The sequence below is a fragment of the Tiliqua scincoides genome, chromosome 5 (assembly GCF_035046505.1).
Source record: "Tiliqua scincoides isolate rTilSci1 chromosome 5, rTilSci1.hap2, whole genome shotgun sequence".
Taxonomy (NCBI): domain Eukaryota; kingdom Metazoa; phylum Chordata; class Lepidosauria; order Squamata; family Scincidae; genus Tiliqua; species Tiliqua scincoides.
This window is the reverse complement of record NC_089825.1, coordinates 127,349,125-127,367,816: the sequence shown is the minus strand read 5'-3', so window position 1 is coordinate 127,367,816 and position 18,692 is coordinate 127,349,125. Positions and strand designations below refer to the sequence as shown.

Sequence of the window (18,692 nt, the reverse complement as noted above, 5' to 3'; positions counted from 1 at the left end):
CCAGGCGGGCAGATTCCAGCCGGAGGCCGGCTGAGGTTTCAGTGCCATCACCCCACAGATCCCATGCATGCTACTCAGAAGTAAACTCCACTGTGTTGAATGGGGCTTACTCCCAGGTAAGGCTGGATAGGAGTGCAGCCTAGGGGCCCAACCCCATGCATGCCTACTCAGAAGTAAGCTCCACTGTGTTGAATGGGGCTTACTCCCAGGTAAGGCTGGATAGGAGTGCAGCCTAGGGGCCCAACCCCATGCATGCCTACTCAGAAGTAAGCTCCACTGTGTTGAATGGGGCTTACTCCCAGGTAAGGCTGGATAGGAGTGCAGCCTAGGGGCCCAACCCCATGCATGCCTACTCAGAAGTAAGCTCCACTGTGTTGAATGGGGCTTACTCCCAGGAAAGCGTGCCCAGGATGGCCAGGAGGACGCCGCAGCCAACCACGCAAAGCGGCAGCAGCGAAGGCTCTGAACAGTCTCTGTACCTCTCAGCAGCAGGAGTCCAGGGGCTGCAGCCAGCCAGGGGCATGCTAGGCGCGAGGCATGCCGGGAGGAGTGGCCCACGCGGCTTCTTCCCTGGCACGCAGTGCATGCCGGGATGCGGCGTGGCGAGGCCGCTGGGGCCGGCGCGCGGTGCATGCTGGGGGCGCAAGTGAGAGCAGAGGCGGCTTCCTTGGGCAACCGGAAGTCGCGTTCCCTCCATGCTTGGTGGGCAGGGCAGGCGGTGGGTCCTCCTGGCTGCTCGGCTGCCCTCCTTCCTTGGACAGCTCAGGCAGAAGTGCAGCAGGTGAGGCTCTGAGGGGCCTGGGAAGGGGGAGGGCTCTTGGGAAGGCAGGAGCCCCCTGCTTGGGTGGGAGGAAGGGAGAAAGAAAGAAAGAGCCCCCAGGTATGTGCTCCCCCCGGTTCCCCCCCTTGCCCATGTTGGCAGCCAGGCAGCTTTTTTCTTTCTTTTAAGAGGAAGGAGAGAACACATTGCTTTGCCTGGCTTGCAATGGATCTGTGGAACTCCCTGCCACAGGATGTAGTGGATAGGGGATGTTCTTTTCCTTCTCACAAAACTCCAGAACCAGGGAACATCCACTGAAATTGAGTGTTGGGAGAGTTAGAACAAACAAAAGGGAGCATTTATTTACTCAGTGTGTTATTAATCTGTGGAACTCCTTGCCACAGGACGTGGTGATGGTACCTGACCTGGATGCCTTTAAAAGGGGAGTGGACAGATTGATGGAGAAAAAGTCCATCACAGGTTACAAGCCATTTGGTGGGCCGCTGTGAGATCCAGGAAGTTGGACTAGATGGGCCCTATGGCCTGATCCAGCAGGGCTGTTCTTATGTTCTTAAGCCATGATGGTTAGGTGCAGCCTCCTGATTTTAGCAGTAGGCTGCCTCAGAACGCCAGGTGCAAAGGGATGACAACAGGATTCATGTATCTTGTTGTCTTGTGTGCTCCGGGAGGCACCTTGTGGGCCAGTGTGAGATGCAGGAAGCAGGACTAGATGGGCCTTTGGCCAGATCCAGCTGGGCTCTTCTTATGTTCTTATCCCATCTTTCCTCTGAGGAGCCTGGAGCATGGTCTTCTCCCCATCACCCCAGCCTCGCAACAACGCTTCTCAGGTAGACTATTCTGGGAGCTTGTAACTGATCCAGGGTCACACAGTGTGAGTGTCATGCCTGAGTGGGGATTTGAACCTGGGTTCTGGTACTAGTCTAGTCCTCCAAACCATTGGTCTTCAACCTTTTTTTCCCCCCCTACAACCCCAATAAATAAAGTATGAGACTGGGATCCACCACTGATCCTACCACCCCGCTGCCTGCCCCATTTCTCTCTACTATTTGTATCTTCACAACAACCTGGAGCAGGTAGCAGCCTGAACAGGGACTGGTCTTAGGAGCTGCAGGGCAAGACAGGGAAAAGAGGCTGTGCAGGATTAGATCAAGAATTCAGTTTTGATAAGGGAGTATCATTACTGGATTGGATCCAAACCCTCTCTTGCAAGGTTGCCATGACCCCCCAAATGAGGCTTTGGGATCCCACTGTGGTCATGACCCACAGGTTGAAGAACACTGCTTTAACCATTAGGTTGTATTTGCAACCTCTTTTGTACTGCCTGCTTTCCCTTGTACCCATTTGCCTCCCCTCCTGGGTGGCTCCTCTTGCGCTTTTAACAGCTGTTGATTTTTCCAGCTGCAGTTTGCAGATTGAAGGACCCCAACAGAGCGATGGGGGTCCCTTCTCATCGCCAGAAGGGAGCCAGAAGCAAGAAGGAACAGAGGAAACAAGTTGTGCCCACCCCCTCCTCTCCAGATGGGGGCTCTAAAGAAAATAAGGGGGCATTGCTCCCCAAACTGGAACCTGCAGCAGCCGAGTATTTCCGCCGGGCTCACGAGACCTTTAAGTCTGGTTTTGACTCAGATGAGGAGAAGGGTAAGACTTTTGGAGAGTGTGGGGGTGGAGAGTGTGGGGTGTCAGAAACATGGGGGGGGGTGGTCTTGGCGTGTTGGGAAAGTAGTAAAGGTGCTGGAGGTCTGTACTTTGTGTCTTGGAAGAGGCAAATTTATCTTTTGGGATGGCATTACTCCCTTGTGGGTGGGGGGCACTGATTGTTAAAGAGCAAAAGGTGACTGAGGAACAAAGCCATGGTTATTTTGCTCCAGCTTATTAAAGAAGGGGGGGGGCATGTTTCCCAGTATCATCTTTGCTGCTTAGCAGGCCTTGCTCCAGAGGCTATTTGTTAAAATGCTCACTTTGCCACATGAGCTGGGTCTCCTTTTCAAAAGACAGTGTCAGTGCTGTGTGATGTCTTCACATTTCTAACCAGTCAGTCAAATGGGGCCTGTGTAATTTGGAGATCCTGATTGCAGACCTAAAGCCCAGTCTTTCCTCAGCCATGTGGTTCACCTTGTTTGCAGCTTGGCTTGTGATGAGGATGCTGGTGGGTGGATAAAATATGATTCTGCTGCTCTACGTTGGTTGGAGAAGGGGCAGAATAAGAAGGTAGCACCGTGTCTGTTGGAGATCGCTGCTTGCAAGATGCTGCCCAGGAACCAGAGAAGTGGCATTGGCCAAAAGGCTCAGGTGTTCCTGGGTTGTTTTCTGTTCTTGTAAGCTGCCTTGGGGGTCTCTTCAGTTTAAAAGCGGGAGATTAAATAAAATTTTTTCACCTAGTTTTTCCTGCCGACGGCTGAAGGCAGCATATGAAGAAAGGAGAGTGCAAATGGAGCCTCTCTCCTTTACCCTTCCCCGTGGCCAGAAAAAATTGGACACAACACAAAACAAGAATATTGTGCATACAGGGTACAGAGAATTGACTACATTGGTGCAGGATTTTCTAGATGCAGCCCTGTTTCTGCGGTATTGGCTCAGCTGCTCCCATCAAATGTTCTTCTGCCCTAACTTGAATCTTCCTGCTGGGGAAGACTCTCTTGGGCCTTCAGTAACATTCTCTTGCTTTTAATATCCTTGCAGATCTGTTTGTTAGCAACGTCTTGGAGGAAGCTGAGGCAGTGGCTTTGCCTTTGGCCCTGGATTCTGCAGGTTCTCTGCTCCTGCAGGCCCTGTTGCCTTCTGCCTCATCCGGTAGTCTCTGCCGCCTGCTGCGTGCTTTGATCCCGTCTCTGCGCCTGTCAGCCTGCCATCACTGTGCAGCCCATATCCTGGAGGCTGCCCTGCTGAGAGCCCCGTTACTGATGAGGGATGGTGCAGAGGATGCTGGGACACTGGAGGACCTTGTTCTAGAGCTGGGAAGGGCTGTGCAGGAAGAGCTGTTGGTTTTTGTGTTGGACGCCCATGCTAGTTTTGTGGTGCGGACGCTGCTGCAGGTGCTTGGAGGGGCCCGCGTTGGGTCAGACGGGGGCCGGGTCCTCCCAGGGCTAGGTAAGTATGGATGGAAATGCCAGCCCTACAAGGACTGGGAGTGAAATGAGCCCAGCTTAGATGCAGGAGGATTTCTAGAATTGGAGTTCTAGAGCACTTTTAAACCTCTCCAGACTTAACTGTGAACTGATCCGGTGTTCAGAAGATTCATGCCGTACAACCTCCTTGGACCATATCATTTCACAGTTCAGGTGGGGTTTGAATGTAAACCCCTGCCCCCTGAGAATTTTCACAACAGTGAGAAAGTTAGGCAGGCTCATGCTACTGAGCCGTGAGTTTCCATGAACCCTGATGTCTGTGATGTGGGAGAGCATTCAGACAGGTGATTTCCCCTACCTGCATCCTGAAGTGTCCAATCTCAGGAGAGCTGCACCATATGCTTTTTCTGAATGTGTAGATCAGGTTTTTGTCTTTCTTCCTCTCTCATTTTCCATCCATTCTAGCTTGTTCTCTGCACAAGTTCTTTCATTGACCCTAGTTGGGTCCTTTCCCTCCCAACTCACAGCCTATACCATCAGCCTATGTTGTCTTTTCAGCGAAGACATCTTTTATTTCTAATAAGAACGTAAGAACATAAGAACAACCCCACTGGGTCAGGCCATAGGCCCATCTAGTCCAGCTTCCTGTATCTCACAGCGGCCCACCAAATGCCCCAGGGAGCACACCAGATAACAAGAGACCTCATCCTGGTGCCCTCCCTTGCATCTGGCATTCTGACAGAACCCATTTCTAAAATCAGGAGGTTGTGCATACACATCATGGCTTGTAACTTGTAATGGATTTTTCCTCTAGAAACTTGTCCAATCCCCTTTTAAAGGCTAGATGCCAGCACCACATCCTGTGGCAACGAGTAATATAAATGCCTGTGCTTGGTGCCACTGTACCAAGACTTGTATATCCTGGCAATTGTTGTTTTGGAGGATGGTGGGAATGTTAACTAGTGTGCTTTTAATTGAGCCAATTTCCCTCTCTCTTATTCATATTTTCTCTTCTGTAACCCTCCAGGAACTTCTCGTTTGAGAGCCAAACAGGCAAAACTGGGGACTGATGGGCCTGTGGAATTTGAGGTTCCAGACACATTTCTCTCCCTCTTGCAGGACTTCAGCAATTGCTTTCAGGAACAAATTCCAGGTGAGATGGTGCCACCTGCTGGGGAAATGATTGCCGGCAGCTGAGGGAGATGGCAATGGGAGAGGCAGACTGGTGAGGGGGCAGTTGGAGAAATTCTGTAGACTTGATGGGGGCTGTTGAGAACTGGGCCCAGGTTGAAGAGATAAGGATGTCTCTCTGGTGGAACAGGAGCGTGCTCTGATAAGGGATGGTCTCCAGAAGGCAAACTCTCCACGAAACGGAGAAGATTGACGAAGGGCTTGTTGTGCTCTGGGGTCTTTCTGAGCTGGACAAGGTGTCTGACTGTATAGTGAGGACCCTTTTTGCCGCTGCTGCAGCTGGAAGATCGAACTACTGTTGCCTCTCTCTTTCTTGGATCTGGGTGGGAAAGACACTGAGTGAAACCTCCTTTGTGAGTTCCTTTGGTGTCCTCTGTGGTCTCCAGCTGTGATGTTGGGGCTGCAGGCAAAACCCAGCAGGCACTTGCAGTGAGCACAGTGGCTGTGGCAAATATGAAGAGGGATACAGTTTTTAAAACTTGAGTATTTAGAACAGGGCAGTTCATGTGTTTTGAAATCCACCTGTGTCTGCTGTTTGAAAGCCGTGTTCCAATCTCATTCAGATTTCATCACCAACAAATTCTTCAGCCTCTGCCTCCAGGTGGCACTGGAGGTCTTGCACAGGAGGCTGCCAGACACCTGCTTGGAGTTGAGCCGTGCTGTGATTGGCTACTTGAGCTCTCGCAGTCCTTCTGCTGGGCAAAGGTAAACTGACTGCTGCCCCTTCATAAGAACATAAGAACAGCCCCACTGGATCAGGCCATAGGCCCATCTAGTCCAGCTTCCTGTATCTCAGAGCGGCCCACCAAATGCCCCAGGGAGCACACCAGATAACAAGAGACCTCATCCTGGTGCCCTCCCCTACATCTGGCATTCTGACTTAACCCATTCCTAAAATCAGGAGGTTGCGCATACACATCATGGCTTGTACCCCATAATGGATTTTTCCTCCAGAAACCCGTCCAATCCCCTTTTAAAGGCGTCTAGGCTAGACGCCAGCACCACATCCTGTGGCAAGGAGTTCCACAGACCGACCACACGCTGAGTAAAGAAATATTTTCTTTTGTCTGTCCTAACCCGCCCAACACTCAATTTTAGTGGATGTCCCCTGGTTCTGGTGTAATGCGAGAGTGTAAAGAGCATCTCCCTATCCACTCTGTCCATCCCCTGCATAATTTTGTATGTCTCAATCATGTGCCCCCCTCAGGCGCCTCTTTTCTAGGCTGAAGAGGCCCAAACGCCGTAGCCTTTCCTCATAAGGAAGGTGCCCCAGCCCAGGAATCGTCTTAGTCGCTCTCTTTTGCACCTTTTCCATTTCCATTTCCTTCCCTCATTAGCACTGAGTGGTGCAGTTACCTCTGGATTGTTTCTGGGGCTCTTTGTGGGGTGTGTGCCGTAGAGGCTGGGGAAACCACTATTTTGTTGATTTGGAAGGTGTTGCTCTTGGGCCTTCTCTGACTGGGGGGGGGGTGGTTGTTTTCTCCTCAGCCCCCTCTTGGTGTTCCTGAAGGATGCTACTTGCAGCCGAGTGCTGGACAAGGTCCTGGAGGTGTCAGACCCAAAGGCCCTGCGTGCTTTCTACAAGGCCCACGTGAAGGGGCAGCTGCAGGTGCTGGCAGCCCACAAAGTGGCCAACTTCACCTTGCAGCGACTCATCCAGGCGGCCTCCTGCAAGCTGGTGAGTGAGCCTGTGCGTTGTGGTGGCCACCCGGGGGCTGCCGTAAATCACAGCAGTCATTACCCTATGGAGAGCAGACCTTGGGTGGTAGTTGGCTGCGTGGGTCTGCTGGTCTTTGCCTCCCTTTAGCCCTTTCCTTTTGCTTGTCGGTGGAGAATCGTGAAAATGGCTCGATCCGTGTGGCCAGCTGTTGCTGACAGCTGCTGAGCAGAGCCTGTTATAGGAACCTCCATGCTGCTGGCAAAACCAGCTCCCTATCTTAATGTGCATGGTGTTTGGCTACCAATCAGTTAGCAGGTGCGCTAATAGGGAGGAGACTTCCATGTAGAGCAGGTGCACTTTGGCAGCCCAGGTTAAGTCTTTCATACTAACTGCCAGTTAACTCAGATCTAAGGCCAGCTCATGCCTAACACCTTGCAAGCAAGCTAAAGTTATTGACCAACTTGAAGGTGTGGCACGGTGGATGTCTAAGAGTAGGGCAGCTGTTTGGTGAGTGCTTCGCTTCCGCCTAGCAAGCCCAGCTCTTCCCGAAGCTTGCTCCGAGTGCCAGGCTTGTTGCTTAGGAAGTGGGATTGCCTAGGAACTGTTCGGTGATGCGGTTTCTAAGGCTGACCACCACTACCTAGCGCCATCTCCCATGTGGAAAAAAAAAATGTTGGCAGTTATGCAGCCACACCCACTCTGCCTCCATTCTCCCATCTGTGAACCGGGCTTCCAGTATTGATTCCAGCTTGGATTGTTATGCAACAAAACCTGTAGTTGATGATGTATCGATGAATGTGAACAGAGAAGAGGATTCTGTTGTTTCAGCCTGCTTCTTCCCCTCCCTCCTCTCTTCCAGCTGGAGAAACTGTTTAAGGAGCTGGGCCCAGGTCTGGAAGAGATCATGGCCCATGAGCACCTGGGGGTGGTCACTGCACTCTTGGGGGCCTGTAGAAAACATGGGACTCACCAGCAGGAGGTGCTGCAGCTGCTCATGGAGGTATGATCCAGCCCTGTTCTCCCCCTTCGGCAACCCACACCCGTGCTTGGGCCAGCCTTACCCCTCTCCTGTCTCTTGTAGGCTTTCCACTGTTGGGAGCCCCCGTCCCGCCAGCTGGTGTGTGTCCCTCTTACTGCTTCAGTGCTGGCTTATGAGGTCTATTACGGGGAGGAGGACGAGGACGAGGAGATTCCGTCGCAGAACCAGGTCAGCAGCAAGGTTGGGTCTGTGCTGCTGGTGGTAGGGAGATGTGGGGTGAGGAGCTGGAGGAGGCTTGAGGGCAATGAATATATGGGGCTGCAGAGGTGGCATTGAGGGGCAAATGGGCAGCTGTGTGGGGTGACAAAAGCTATTGACATCTGCCCAGGGCACGATTCTGCTGAAGTGGCACTTGCTTTTTGTTGGATAAATGGGGCCCCCCACTTATGGAGGTCAAGATGGGGGAGCAGCAGGGCTGAACCCCAGTTCCATTTTTCTCAGTACCAGCTGTTCACAAATGGTCTTCTGGAGAAAAGAAACTGTGTTTAATTGTACATATCAGAGCTTTTTCTGCTTCCATGAGGACTAGAGTCTTAAATGAAAGCAGTGGTTTCTCTGTTTCCTTGAGTGTGTGCAGAATACAGAAGGGTGTCTAGGGGGGCAGTGGATGGGTTTGGGGTACAGACTGTTCCCTTATGAGTAGTGGGAGGGAATGCAGGTGCCTGCTTGCCCAGGTTTGCGATGCCTACTCTTTGGTCTCTTTTTCCCTCTCAACCCTAGGCTGGTGTGCCCCACCCTCTCGGCACCATCTCCTACCACGGCTCCCTGATGCTCCAGCACTTGTTGCATTTTGTGGACCCCTCTGCCATACTGCGCAGCTTGGCTGCCATGAGCCCTGAGGACCTGGTCACCCTGGCCTGCGATCCAGCAGGCAGCCATGTTTTTGACGCCCTCCTGGCAAGCCCATCGGTACCCGGGAAGCAGAGGCGCAAAGTCTTGCGCCTGCTGAAGGTCAGTGCTGGGCTACTCCTGTGTGGGGTGGTAGGCTGCCCTCCTCGGCTCCTCTCTGCAAAATTCTGGGCCGAGTGCACCGGTTTTGCAGCCAGGACGCTGCCTGGTTTGTGATTGGAGAGGCTGAGCTGTGATCGGACGTTGCTCCCCAAATTATCATTGGTCGAATGAGGTTAACTTTTTTTTTTGCTCCTTTATTTTCCTGTTGAAATTCTCTGTTTCTAAAATGTGTTGTGTTACTTTGCTAGTAATATAATTCATAGATACCATTGTGGTAGCAGTCAACTTAGGGTAGTTTCAGAATTGTGATTATAGGCACCTCTCGATTAACGTGGTTTTGATTTACGTAATTTTGAAGTGGCAAGATTTGCCAATTAACACTGGAAGTCTAATTTATGCTGGTAATTTCTGAAATATTGTGGTCCATTAGCTGCTAATTGGTTGCTAGTGAGCAACCCTGTAAGACGCTGGCAGCTTCCTGTGGAGAGGGGAGTCTCTTCTAAAGGCAGAAGATAGAAAATGCATTCCCAGAGCACTGCTTTGTTTCCTTAGTGGCATCTTTATTGCTTTCTCAGCCACCAACATCAGTAGCTTCTCTCCACAACGCATCCTGGAAATTCTCATTCACCAGCTGAGCCACAAAAGCCGCCTCTCCCTCCCATACAATCTTCTTTCTGGTTCATCTGAGGACCTTTCCTGCTTTCTTCTTCTGTAGTTCCTCCCGTGCTTTCTGATGGCTTGGCATGCTGTCTGCAGTTAACTTAGTGGAGGGGATATTAGGTGGTCAGTCTGCCCTGTGCTTCCTGCTGTATGTTATAGCCATCAAGCAGGGCAAGCAGATGTTGCCAGTTATTGGCATAGTGGTTCAATGATTTTTCCCCTAATCTATGCCATTTACATTGGTTCCTATGGAAAAAATAATTTTAATTTATGCGTTTTTAATATATGTGCTGATTTCCAAGAATGTAACCCCCATGTAAATTGAGGGGGTGTCTCTATAGATGATTTATCATTCATCCTGAAACTAATATTAACAATTTTCAGTGTACTTCTTTTTTGTTTGTTTACAATGGGAGGAGATAGTTCAGTAAAAATTTTCAGGGAAAGCTTTGCGTTTGTTTGAATGAACCTTGAAGGAACACAAGAAGAGCCCCGATGGGTCAAGCCAAAGGCCCATCTAGTCCAGCTTCCTGTATCTCACAGTGGCGCACCAAATGCCTGAGGGAGCTCACAAGACAACAGACACAACATGTGTCCTGGTGCCCTCCCCTGCATCTGGCAATCGGAGGCAGCCTGCCTCTAAAACCAAGAGCTTACACCTACCCACTATGACTTGTAACCCGTAATGAACTTTTCCTCCAGAAATTTGTCCAATCCCCTCTTAAAGGCATCCAGGCAAGATGCCATCACTACATCCTGTGGCAAGGAGTTCCACAAACTAATTACACGCTGGATAAAGAAATATTTTCTTGATGAAAATAAGGAAATTATGAAATGAAGGAAATTTCATTGCATTTTTTATTCCCTCCAATCAAATGCTTTTGGCTATGAGATACAACTTGTTGAGATAACGCCATGTACAGTATCAAATAACACAGCATATTTTTAATTTTAATTTTAGTTTGCTTTATTTCTTAACTTGCATTTAAGTAAACATGTTAAATTAGAGACTACTTGGCCACTACAAAATTTGCCCAATTCCAAACTTCCTGGATCACTCAAAAGAACTGGTCATCCTTGAGAGAGGGCTGTGGCACAAGCCCAGAGTTTAGAACTGGGTGCGAGATTTAAGTTTTCATTAGTAAAAAAATAAGGCAAATTTTTAATGTTTAAGATAAGTTTGTAAGTGTGGTGCAGAGAAAGCTTGATGAGATCTCAGGTGCCAAAGAAGGGATTGACGTGGGTGTTGTGTGGTCAGGAGGGTGAGGTCTGAATGCTCTGAGCCGCATACTGGCCTTCCATGTGACTCACAGGAGTGCAGAGAGAGTTAAGATGGAGCAAGATGATGTGTGTCTGGCCCTTGACCCCTTTCTGCCTCTTATCACCAGGGCTGCTATGTGTCCCTGGCATGCAGCAAGCACGGGAGCCGTGTTTTGGATTCCATGTGGAGCAGGGCCACCCTGACAGCCAAGCAGGAGATGGCACAGGAACTGGGTGAGGCTCCTGTTTTTCCTACTCCCGTTTTCCTTACTTGTGTGCTTCTGGCCTTCTAAATGCTTTTCTTTCCTCCACTCTGCTTTCTATCCTAGTGGCCCATGAGCAGCAGCTGCGGCACGACCCCTTTGGCCACCACCTGGTCCGCAACTTTGCCTTGACACACTTCCTCAAGCGCCGCCGAGACTGGGACCGGCACCAAGAGGCCGAGAAGAAGCGCAGGGAGCTTTTTGCTGAAATCTTGGAGGACTAAATGGGCAGAGACCCTGTTCTTGGCAAACGATTTTAAATGGCTGCATTTTGTCCACTGGCAGAAGTGGAGGACTGCCCTGTGTGGACTGCTGTGGGCTCCTGTGCTCACGCCACATGCCTTATGAACTGCTCCTGAATGCAGAGATGCTGGAGGACTCTGGGGGTGTGTGTGGATGGATGTCCCTCTTAGGTGGCCCAAAATGGATATATTTCTTGCCGTTATGAAGAGAAATATTTCTTTATGTTTGCTGCTGTGTTCTTCCTTTAGAATGGTGTTATTTGATTGAGTAGGGTGGTTTTGACAGCCACTGCTGCCTGTTCCCTGCACTTAATGCTGCAGTGCCCAACCCTGGGCCATCCCGTTTCCATGGGGAGAATGCACAATCACACCTGTAGGGAAATGTGGCAACTGAGGCCAGGGTGGGGACTCTTCTTGCAAGCGGTACCAGGAGTACAGGAGAGGCTGACGTTGTTGAGGAGGCATAGTGGGCCCTGTGTGCACTGTCCAGTGCAGAACAAGACCTGTTGGAGCTCAGTGGAAGAGTGTCTGCTTTGTGTGTAAAAAGACCCCTCCTAATGAAGAGGGTTCCTTCCTGACACCTTGGAAATCTGCTGCCAATTGGAGCAGACAGTCCTGGGCTAGATGGACCAATCACCTGAGACACAGTATAAGGTGGCACTTTTATATTGTGACAATAGGGTGTCAGGCTGCCTAAAAAAACCCCTTGGGTCACCCATCAGTCTCTCTGTGACAAACCCTTGGGCTCCCCCTGCTGGTTTGATGGTGGAAGCAGTCCGTCCCTGCTTTGGTTTTGCAAGAGACTTTAAAAATCATTGTCCTGGATCAGTTCCCAGCCCTGCAGTTAGTTGGGCCTGCTGCAGGAGAAGGGGAGGGAAGGAAGGCTCAGTCTTCATAGCTGGTCAGCCGGGCATGCTGGTGCCAGTTCTCGCTGCCGTCCAGCAGGCGGCGGATGTAATGAGAGGCCCCCAAGAGAATGTGTCCCACGCCATGCATGACTGCTGATGCCATTCGCAAGATCTCCCTGTGGACAGGAGGAGAGGGAGGAGTTAATGATGGGCTCTCACCTGTTGCAGTGTCATTTCAGGAAAAGGGGACTGGGGATTTCTTGCACAGGGGTTGGAGAGCCAGGCTGCATCTGGCTGTCCTGTTCCTCCATCACACCAGTCTCCACCCCCTTATGAAACCCCTTAGGGCTTTCCCTGATGTGGTCAGAGGGCGGGGCTCACCTCAGCACCTTCTTGGGCCCCAAGCACTTGAAGTCGCAGCTCATGGAGTAGAGCCCGTAGAAGGTGGCCGAGATGTTGAGACTGCCAAAGAGGTCGCGGGGGTTGAGCTTGTAGATGTCAAAGGTGATGCGGGCAATGTCCCGACTGTTGCGCGGCTTCTCTCTGCTCAGGGCATGCAGTCGGCTTCCACCCTGGAGCAGGGGGGGAGAGAGAGAGAGAGAGAGAGGCTGGGTGGTCTAGGCCTGTATACTAGAGCAGGGAGGGAGCTCCTCTTTTTCTAGACCAGGGGTTTCAAACTCGTTTCATACAGTGGGCTGAGTAGCATTCATGATGCCTGCTGGAAGTGATGTCATTAAGCAGGAAATGATGTCATTAAGTATGGCATGACCGGAAATGACCACTTTTTTCTCACTTAGGAATTCATCAGCAGTAAATTATAGAAGAGAAAATAACGCAAATCTTGGTAGTATTTTCTAGATATGAAAGAGCCCAATTTTTATGCAATTTTTCAGCAGTGACACCCCAGCACAGCTTAGCAGCTGGTGGTGGTGGTGGGAGAGCCTGAGGGCCAGATAAAGAGCTTCTGGGGGTTGCATCTGCCCATGGGTCTTATGTTTAACACCCCTGTCCTAGGTGGTAAAGCATCAGGTGTTGTACAGAATATAGGATTGAGGTGTCTTTTGTTCAAGGGACTTCAGTGTGTACAGTAGACAGTGCAAGGATTGGGGGTGAACTAGAGGAGAGTCTAGGTGGTAGTTGAGGGACAGACCAGGTATGGCTGTGGTGACCCAGGAGAGAACTGGGCAAGAGGGGGCCACATCATGGAGCTGTCACCTGGGGAAGCTCTCATCTGACTCCTTTGTCTGAAACATCCTTGCAATCTCAGTTCCACTTCTGGGGATGATGATAATAGTTGTAAGAAATAATAGGAAAATGGACACAAAGCACTTTGAGCTCTTGCAGGTGCTGTAGAAACACCTGTCACTTTTTTTTTTAAAGAAGTGGGGCTTGGAGAAGGGGATGGATGTTGGATGAGGAAAGAAAGGGAAGTTGCTCAAGGCATTACTGATAGTAGTACTTACACTTGTGAGAGCTCAGGAAGCAAGAAAAGGAGATGAGGAAGGAGAGAACATAAGAACAGCCCCACTGGATCAGGCCACAGGCCCATCTAGTCCAGCTTCCTGTATCTCACAGCGGCCCACCAAATGCCCCAGGGAGCACACCAGATAACAAGAGACCTCATCCTGGTGCCCTCCCTTGCATCTGGCATTCTGACATAGCCCATTTCTAAAATCAGGAGGTTGCACATACACATCATGGCTTGTAACCCGTAATGGATTTTTCCTCCAGAAACTTGTCCAATCCCCTTTTAAAGGTGTCTAGGCTAGACGCCAGCACCACATCCTGTGGCAAGGAGTTCCACAGACCGACCACACGCTGAGTAAAAAAATATTTTCTTTTGTCTGTCCTAACCCGCCCAACACTCAATTTTAGTGGATGAAAGTGGTGGTCACAGAAGAAACCTGTAAATCCAGCCTAGGAGACGAAAGCCACGCAATTAGACCCACCCCCGTCTGCTGTTTTTGCTACAGTTGTGGATTGGTTGTTGCCTGTCTCCCCATCCTTTAACCAGCACCTGACTATGCAGGACACCAGATTAAAACTCTGCTGCATTCCTGGCCCGCCTCGTCCCCCTCACCTTGGCGTGGCTCCACTTCTGGTTTTTCTCCAGCACCATCAGGCTTGTGTTGTCCTCCAGAACTCCAAAGAACTCCTCCGTGTCCACCAGTGTGCCATCTTCCTCCAGCACCAAGGAAATGACGCCCGAGATGAGCAACGTCTCCCTTGCCTGAATGGGAAGGAAAAACACTTGGGGCAGATGCTATGACGGTTTCTGCCAGTGCTCAAGTGGCTGTGATGCACCGCTAAAGCTCAATGATGTGCCTTGTGAAAATTAAATAACCTTGTGCGTTGGGTTGCAGAAAGTTTTCTGCTGTCAGCCATCACTGGAGTTCTGTGGGGCAATGGGTGGGAGGCCCGTGCAAGTTTCTCTTGGGATTTCAGCAGGTGTTACTCAAGTATTTTGAAGCAGATCTTCACACCTATGGGGGCTGCTAGGTGTTGATTAAAATGGAGGTTCTTGGAGCTGTTTCCTGTGCACATGTGAAAGCTGAGCATACGCTTCCCTCCCCAGAAAAACTCTTCTGGGTTCTGCAGCTCTGTTTCTGGGGCAACTGTCTGTGGTAATGGATTGGAAAAAGGGACAAACACTTTGTTCCATGGACAGTTACCCTAGAAACGAAGCTGCAGAACCGTGAAATGTCTCCCAGAAGCTGGAAGTAACATCACAAGAGGTGAGGACCATAAGTCAGTGTGCTGCGAGAAGCATTGAAAAGAGCTGTTCCGTGTTCTTCTAAGTGCTTGTAGAGTTGACTGTGTTTGCTCTTGCAAGACCAGTAAGCCAGTTGGCTACTATTCCAATTTTGCCACATTTGCCCCCCCCAACTGCAGTGATAACCACTAAAAAAACAACATTCTGCAAACCAAAAATGTTACCATATTTTTTGCTCCATAAGACACACTTTCCACCCCCCCCCAAAAGTGGGGGGAAAAGTGTGTGTGTGTCTTGTGGAGCGAATACTGCAAAAAAGAGTGCACGTTGGGGACCTTAATGAAGGGGGGATCTTCATGCCAGTTTATGATCCCATTCACCCTAATAAAGGGAGGGATCTTCATGCCAGTTTATGATCCCATTCACCCTAAGAAGGGGGGCATGGTTCAAATGTTATTCTGTTATAGTTTATTAAATATTTTATTACACTATTTGGTTCAGAATATTTTTTTCCTGTTTTCCTCATCTAAAAAATAGGTGCGTCTTATGGTCAGGTGCGTCTTAAGGAGCGAAAAATACGGCACTTAATTTTCAGATAAGAAATTTTGAAGCTGACTGACATTGAGGGGGTCCTAAGATGGTGGGGGCAGAGATGGAACTTGAACCCAGACCCAAACGCAGCTCTTGATATCTGATCCCCACACCAGTGCCTGGAGAGGTGGGGAGAGGACAGGCTGCTCACCTTGACCAGCAGCTCCTTCAAAGTCCCAGCAGCCAGTCCCTTGCGGATACTGCGCTTGTGGTCACAGAGCCGGAAGGGCCGCGGAGGTGGGGGGCTTGGGGCCCAGACACGCCGGGTGACTTCGGAGCCTGCATTCAGGGCTGACCTGTAGGACAGGACGGACATGGTTCCGATGATCCCAGGTTGGGCCCTGGAGTGCACCTCTGAATGTGTATGAAGGGTGTTGAGTAAAAGCTACTGTTTCCAATCAAGTGGCCCAGTTTTTACCACGAATATAGTGGTAGGTGCATGTATACATACACACTTTCCAGGCCGGGGGGGGGGGGCTCCCAAAATGGCTTAGCACTGAAACTATACAAAGTAGGCTATATCAGGGATGCAGAGAGGTGTGTATGGCTGTGCCAGTTGGGGAGCCATTCAAGGGAGGGACCTACAGGTCACTCTGGAGGACAGCAAGGACACCAGACCCCCAAAGCAGCCCTTGCAATAAATTGTTCTCTTTTAGGAACAGGGGAGAGACAGGCAGGTGACATTGGGTACCCAGGAGGTACATGAAAGCTTCCAGTTAGCTCATTTTTGCCTGGCCTACAGTGTCCACGTTTGGTCCTTGTTACATATATGCAAAGTTAGGCAGAAAAGGCTTAACCCCAACAGCCCCTCTCGCTGGCCTTGCCCCCAACCAAACTCCACCCCAAGTACTCACTTGATCAAAGCTGCTGGGACAAAGGCATTGAAGTATTCCATTGTGTCACAGGGAGAGAGGAGTGATGGTGGTCGTTGTTGGGGGGGGGGATCCAGATTCCTTCCTTCTGTTCCCTCAGCTCAGTTCTATAGGGACAGCTGGTTGTGTTGTCTGTTGTCAGTCTGGACTCTGAACCTTACAGCTCATGCGCAAGGAGTGGGGGGAAGGGGCAAATTCCAAGGTGAGCCATTAAAGGCAGAGCCAGGTCACTCCCTGAGTGGTGGTAGTGGGGAGGTGGCTGACCTGCGGCTCTAGTGCGAGGCTTGCATGTGGCAAAGACTCCTGGAGTTGGCATGTTAGGATAGAGGGGAAACTGGGTTAGCTATGGAGGAAGGTGGGGGGAAAAAAGTCTTTTTCCATGAATTTCCAAAGGTAGAAGTACAGAAAGTGGTGTTATGTGTTTTGATTTCATTATCACTGTTTTCTCCTAGCTAAGGAGAAGGTGGGGATTATCGGTGCTAATTTTGGAACTGGAGTTTGCACTGATGAGCCCCTTCTGCAGTGATGCTGCACCTTATATATAAGAAGAGACTCCCCACTACAAAGAACCCCTGTAGTGAGGTTGGAGGGGAGGGTCTCTGAGAATGTATGAAGTGTGGGTTCCTGGAGTTGCACTTTTGCTTCGTGGCACCCTATGTACATGCTGTTGCAGCCAGCCCTGCTGGGTCAGCTCAGGGACCCCTCTTATCCAGGCTCTGATGTTCAACAGAGGCCATTGGCTCTGGGAAGCGCACAGACAGGCTGAAGGCAAAAGCCCTCCTCTTGAAAGGTACATTGCCCCAGACTATGGAGCTTCCATTAGATCAGGGGTGTCCAAAGTTTTTGGCAGGAGGGCCACATCGTCTCTCTGACACTGTGTCGGGGGCTGAGGGGGAAAGAATTAATTTACATCTAAAATTTGAATAAATTTACATAAGTTTACATAAATGAATATATTAAAGATGAACTTATATGAATGAGTGAAGGTCTTGCAATAGCTCAAGGCCTATAAAAGGTGTTGCACAAAGCAAGGCTGGCCTTTCCTTTGCTGCGGCTACTGCATCACAGACGTGAAACAGCAAGTGGTGGAGGAAGCCCTCATCCCACAGCTCACGCGAGAGGTCAAACAGTCGCCCTCACGCTGAGAGCAGTTGCGTCAGGCCAGTGTGGGCTCCAACAAATCTCCAGAGGGCCAGAGGTTCATTGGAGACTGGGGATTCCCTGAGGGCCGCATTGAGAGGCCTCGGGGGCTGCAAGTGGCCCCCGGGCCAGGGTTTGGGCACCCCTGCATTAGATCATCATGGCTAATAGTCACTGATAAATCTATCTTCCTACCTGAATGGGTCTGATCTAATCTTTTTTTCCAAAGCCATCTTGACTCAGGCTGTGGCAGTAAATTCCATTAGTTAATGATGCACTGTGTAAGAAATGCTTTGTTTTGTCCTGGATTTGAGGCCCATCTGTTGTATTGGGCAGCCTTGCCTGCTTTGAGAGCCAGAGGGGGAATTGCTTCTAGGCACCTTTGCAGGGGCCCAGCACTTACCCAGGACGGTAAGACTGAGTCTATTGGTTAGCATTTTCGATCAGGAGGAAAGAAAAGAAGCGAGATGTGACTGTAAAACTGAAATACATTATGGAAACGGGTCTTCAGAAGAACAATAAACAGACAACAAATATATGAATTCAGGTACAGAGAAAATGAGCGAATGCAAGGAAAATATTTGACGAGAAAGACAGCATTGGTTGAAGAACTGGACTTATGATATTCAACCAGCAGCAGGGATGCAACACTTGCATTAATGCACATTCATCTAAGCATCATATGTGTTCATTTTAAAAAGAAGCTGCACTCTGAGACTTCGTCCTTCGTGTAGCTTACAGATGCCCCTGAGAATATCCGAGTACCCCCTGCTGCATCCGCCTACTGCTCCAGTTGGGCCACCAGAGCAAATCAGCAGAGGCAGTGGGAATGTCAGTCTTTTAAACATTTAATTGGAGAAGATTCTAAAAAAATGTTTTTGCTTTATAACCTGCCCCATCCAAGAAAGTGTGGATTTGAAGGGATAAATTAGGCCCTCAGCAGAGAATGCTCAGTGGGTAGGAGCAGTGTGCAAACAGCAGCCTGCACCCAAGGCCAAGGATTTTCCCAATCCTCACTATTTTGCATACATGCTTACTGATTTGCGACATTTCTTGTGCACCGGCCCTTCCTTTCCTTTCCATGGTGTTTGCACAGGGGAACTGCCCTCTGCCTTGTCTCTCAGTGGATCAGAATTGTGGCTTGCATCCTCTACGGCAGTGGTATTCAAACTGGGGCATCGCGACGCCCCAGCCTGTGGGTCCTGGCCTCTGCCACCTTAAGGGGTGGGGGCAGCCAGGAGGCAGGGGGAAGGCAGCGGCACGATCCACAGGATCATGCCGCTCAGGGGGTCTGCAGGGGCTTGGGTGCACTTGCCCAAGCCTCCTGCAGCCTCCTGGGGGTGTGGGGAGCCCTGCGCAACCTTCTGCAGGGCTCCCCAGGTCAGGAAAAGTGAAAGTGCAAAAACCGGAAGCGGA

General features: G+C 50.3%; 3 protein-coding genes across 3 annotated transcripts in view; 1 reads left to right on the top strand and 2 right to left on the bottom strand.

The window, feature by feature from the left end:
* The window catches only part of RABGGTA (Rab geranylgeranyltransferase subunit alpha), a 34,609-nt gene extending 34,061 nt beyond the window's left edge, over positions 1-548 (bottom strand). The window contains exon 1 of the mRNA XM_066627572.1: positions 480-548. The gene's annotated coding sequence lies outside the window, so the exon portion shown is untranslated. The remainder of the gene's footprint in view (positions 1-479) is intronic.
* A 150-nt stretch (positions 549-698) lies between these two features.
* Positions 699-11,306, top strand: NOP9 (NOP9 nucleolar protein). Its single transcript, XM_066628636.1, has 11 exons — positions 699-781; positions 2,180-2,419; positions 3,461-3,868; positions 4,874-4,999; positions 5,601-5,742; positions 6,526-6,715; positions 7,557-7,697; positions 7,779-7,904; positions 8,457-8,687; positions 10,736-10,841; positions 10,937-11,306. Exons 2-11 carry the CDS (start codon positions 2,215-2,217, stop codon positions 11,092-11,094), a joined length of 1,833 nt encoding a protein of 610 aa, XP_066484733.1. The 5' UTR covers positions 699-781; positions 2,180-2,214; the 3' UTR covers positions 11,095-11,306.
* Positions 11,307-11,997: 691 nt separating this feature from the next.
* Positions 11,998-16,159, bottom strand: CIDEB (cell death inducing DFFA like effector b). Its single transcript, XM_066628990.1, has 5 exons — positions 16,119-16,159; positions 15,416-15,560; positions 14,041-14,190; positions 12,342-12,532; positions 11,998-12,136 (listed from the first exon to the last, which is right to left on the bottom strand). Exons 1-5 carry the CDS (start codon positions 16,157-16,159, stop codon positions 11,998-12,000), a joined length of 666 nt encoding a protein of 221 aa, XP_066485087.1.
* Positions 16,160-18,692: the final 2,533 nt, after the last annotated feature.

Coding starts and splice junctions, on each gene's coding strand:
- NOP9 (XM_066628636.1), top strand. CDS start 2,215: ATGGGGGTCCCTTCTCATCGCCAGAAGGGAGCCAGAAGCAAGAAGGAA. Junction 2,420..3,460: donor TGACTCAGATGAGGAGAAGG/GTAAGACTTTTG, acceptor ATATCCTTGCAG/ATCTGTTTGTTAGCAACGTC. Junction 6,716..7,556: donor AGGCGGCCTCCTGCAAGCTG/GTGAGTGAGCCT, acceptor CCTCTCTTCCAG/CTGGAGAAACTGTTTAAGGA.
- CIDEB (XM_066628990.1), bottom strand. CDS start 16,159: ATGGAATACTTCAATGCCTTTGTCCCAGCAGCTTTGATCAA. Junction 15,561..16,118: donor GTCCCAGCAGCTTTGATCAA/GTGAGTACTTGG, acceptor CCTGTCCTACAG/GTCAGCCCTGAATGCAGGCT. Junction 12,533..14,040: donor AGAAGTGGAGCCACGCCAAG/GTGAGGGGGACG, acceptor CCCCTGCTCCAG/GGTGGAAGCCGACTGCATGC.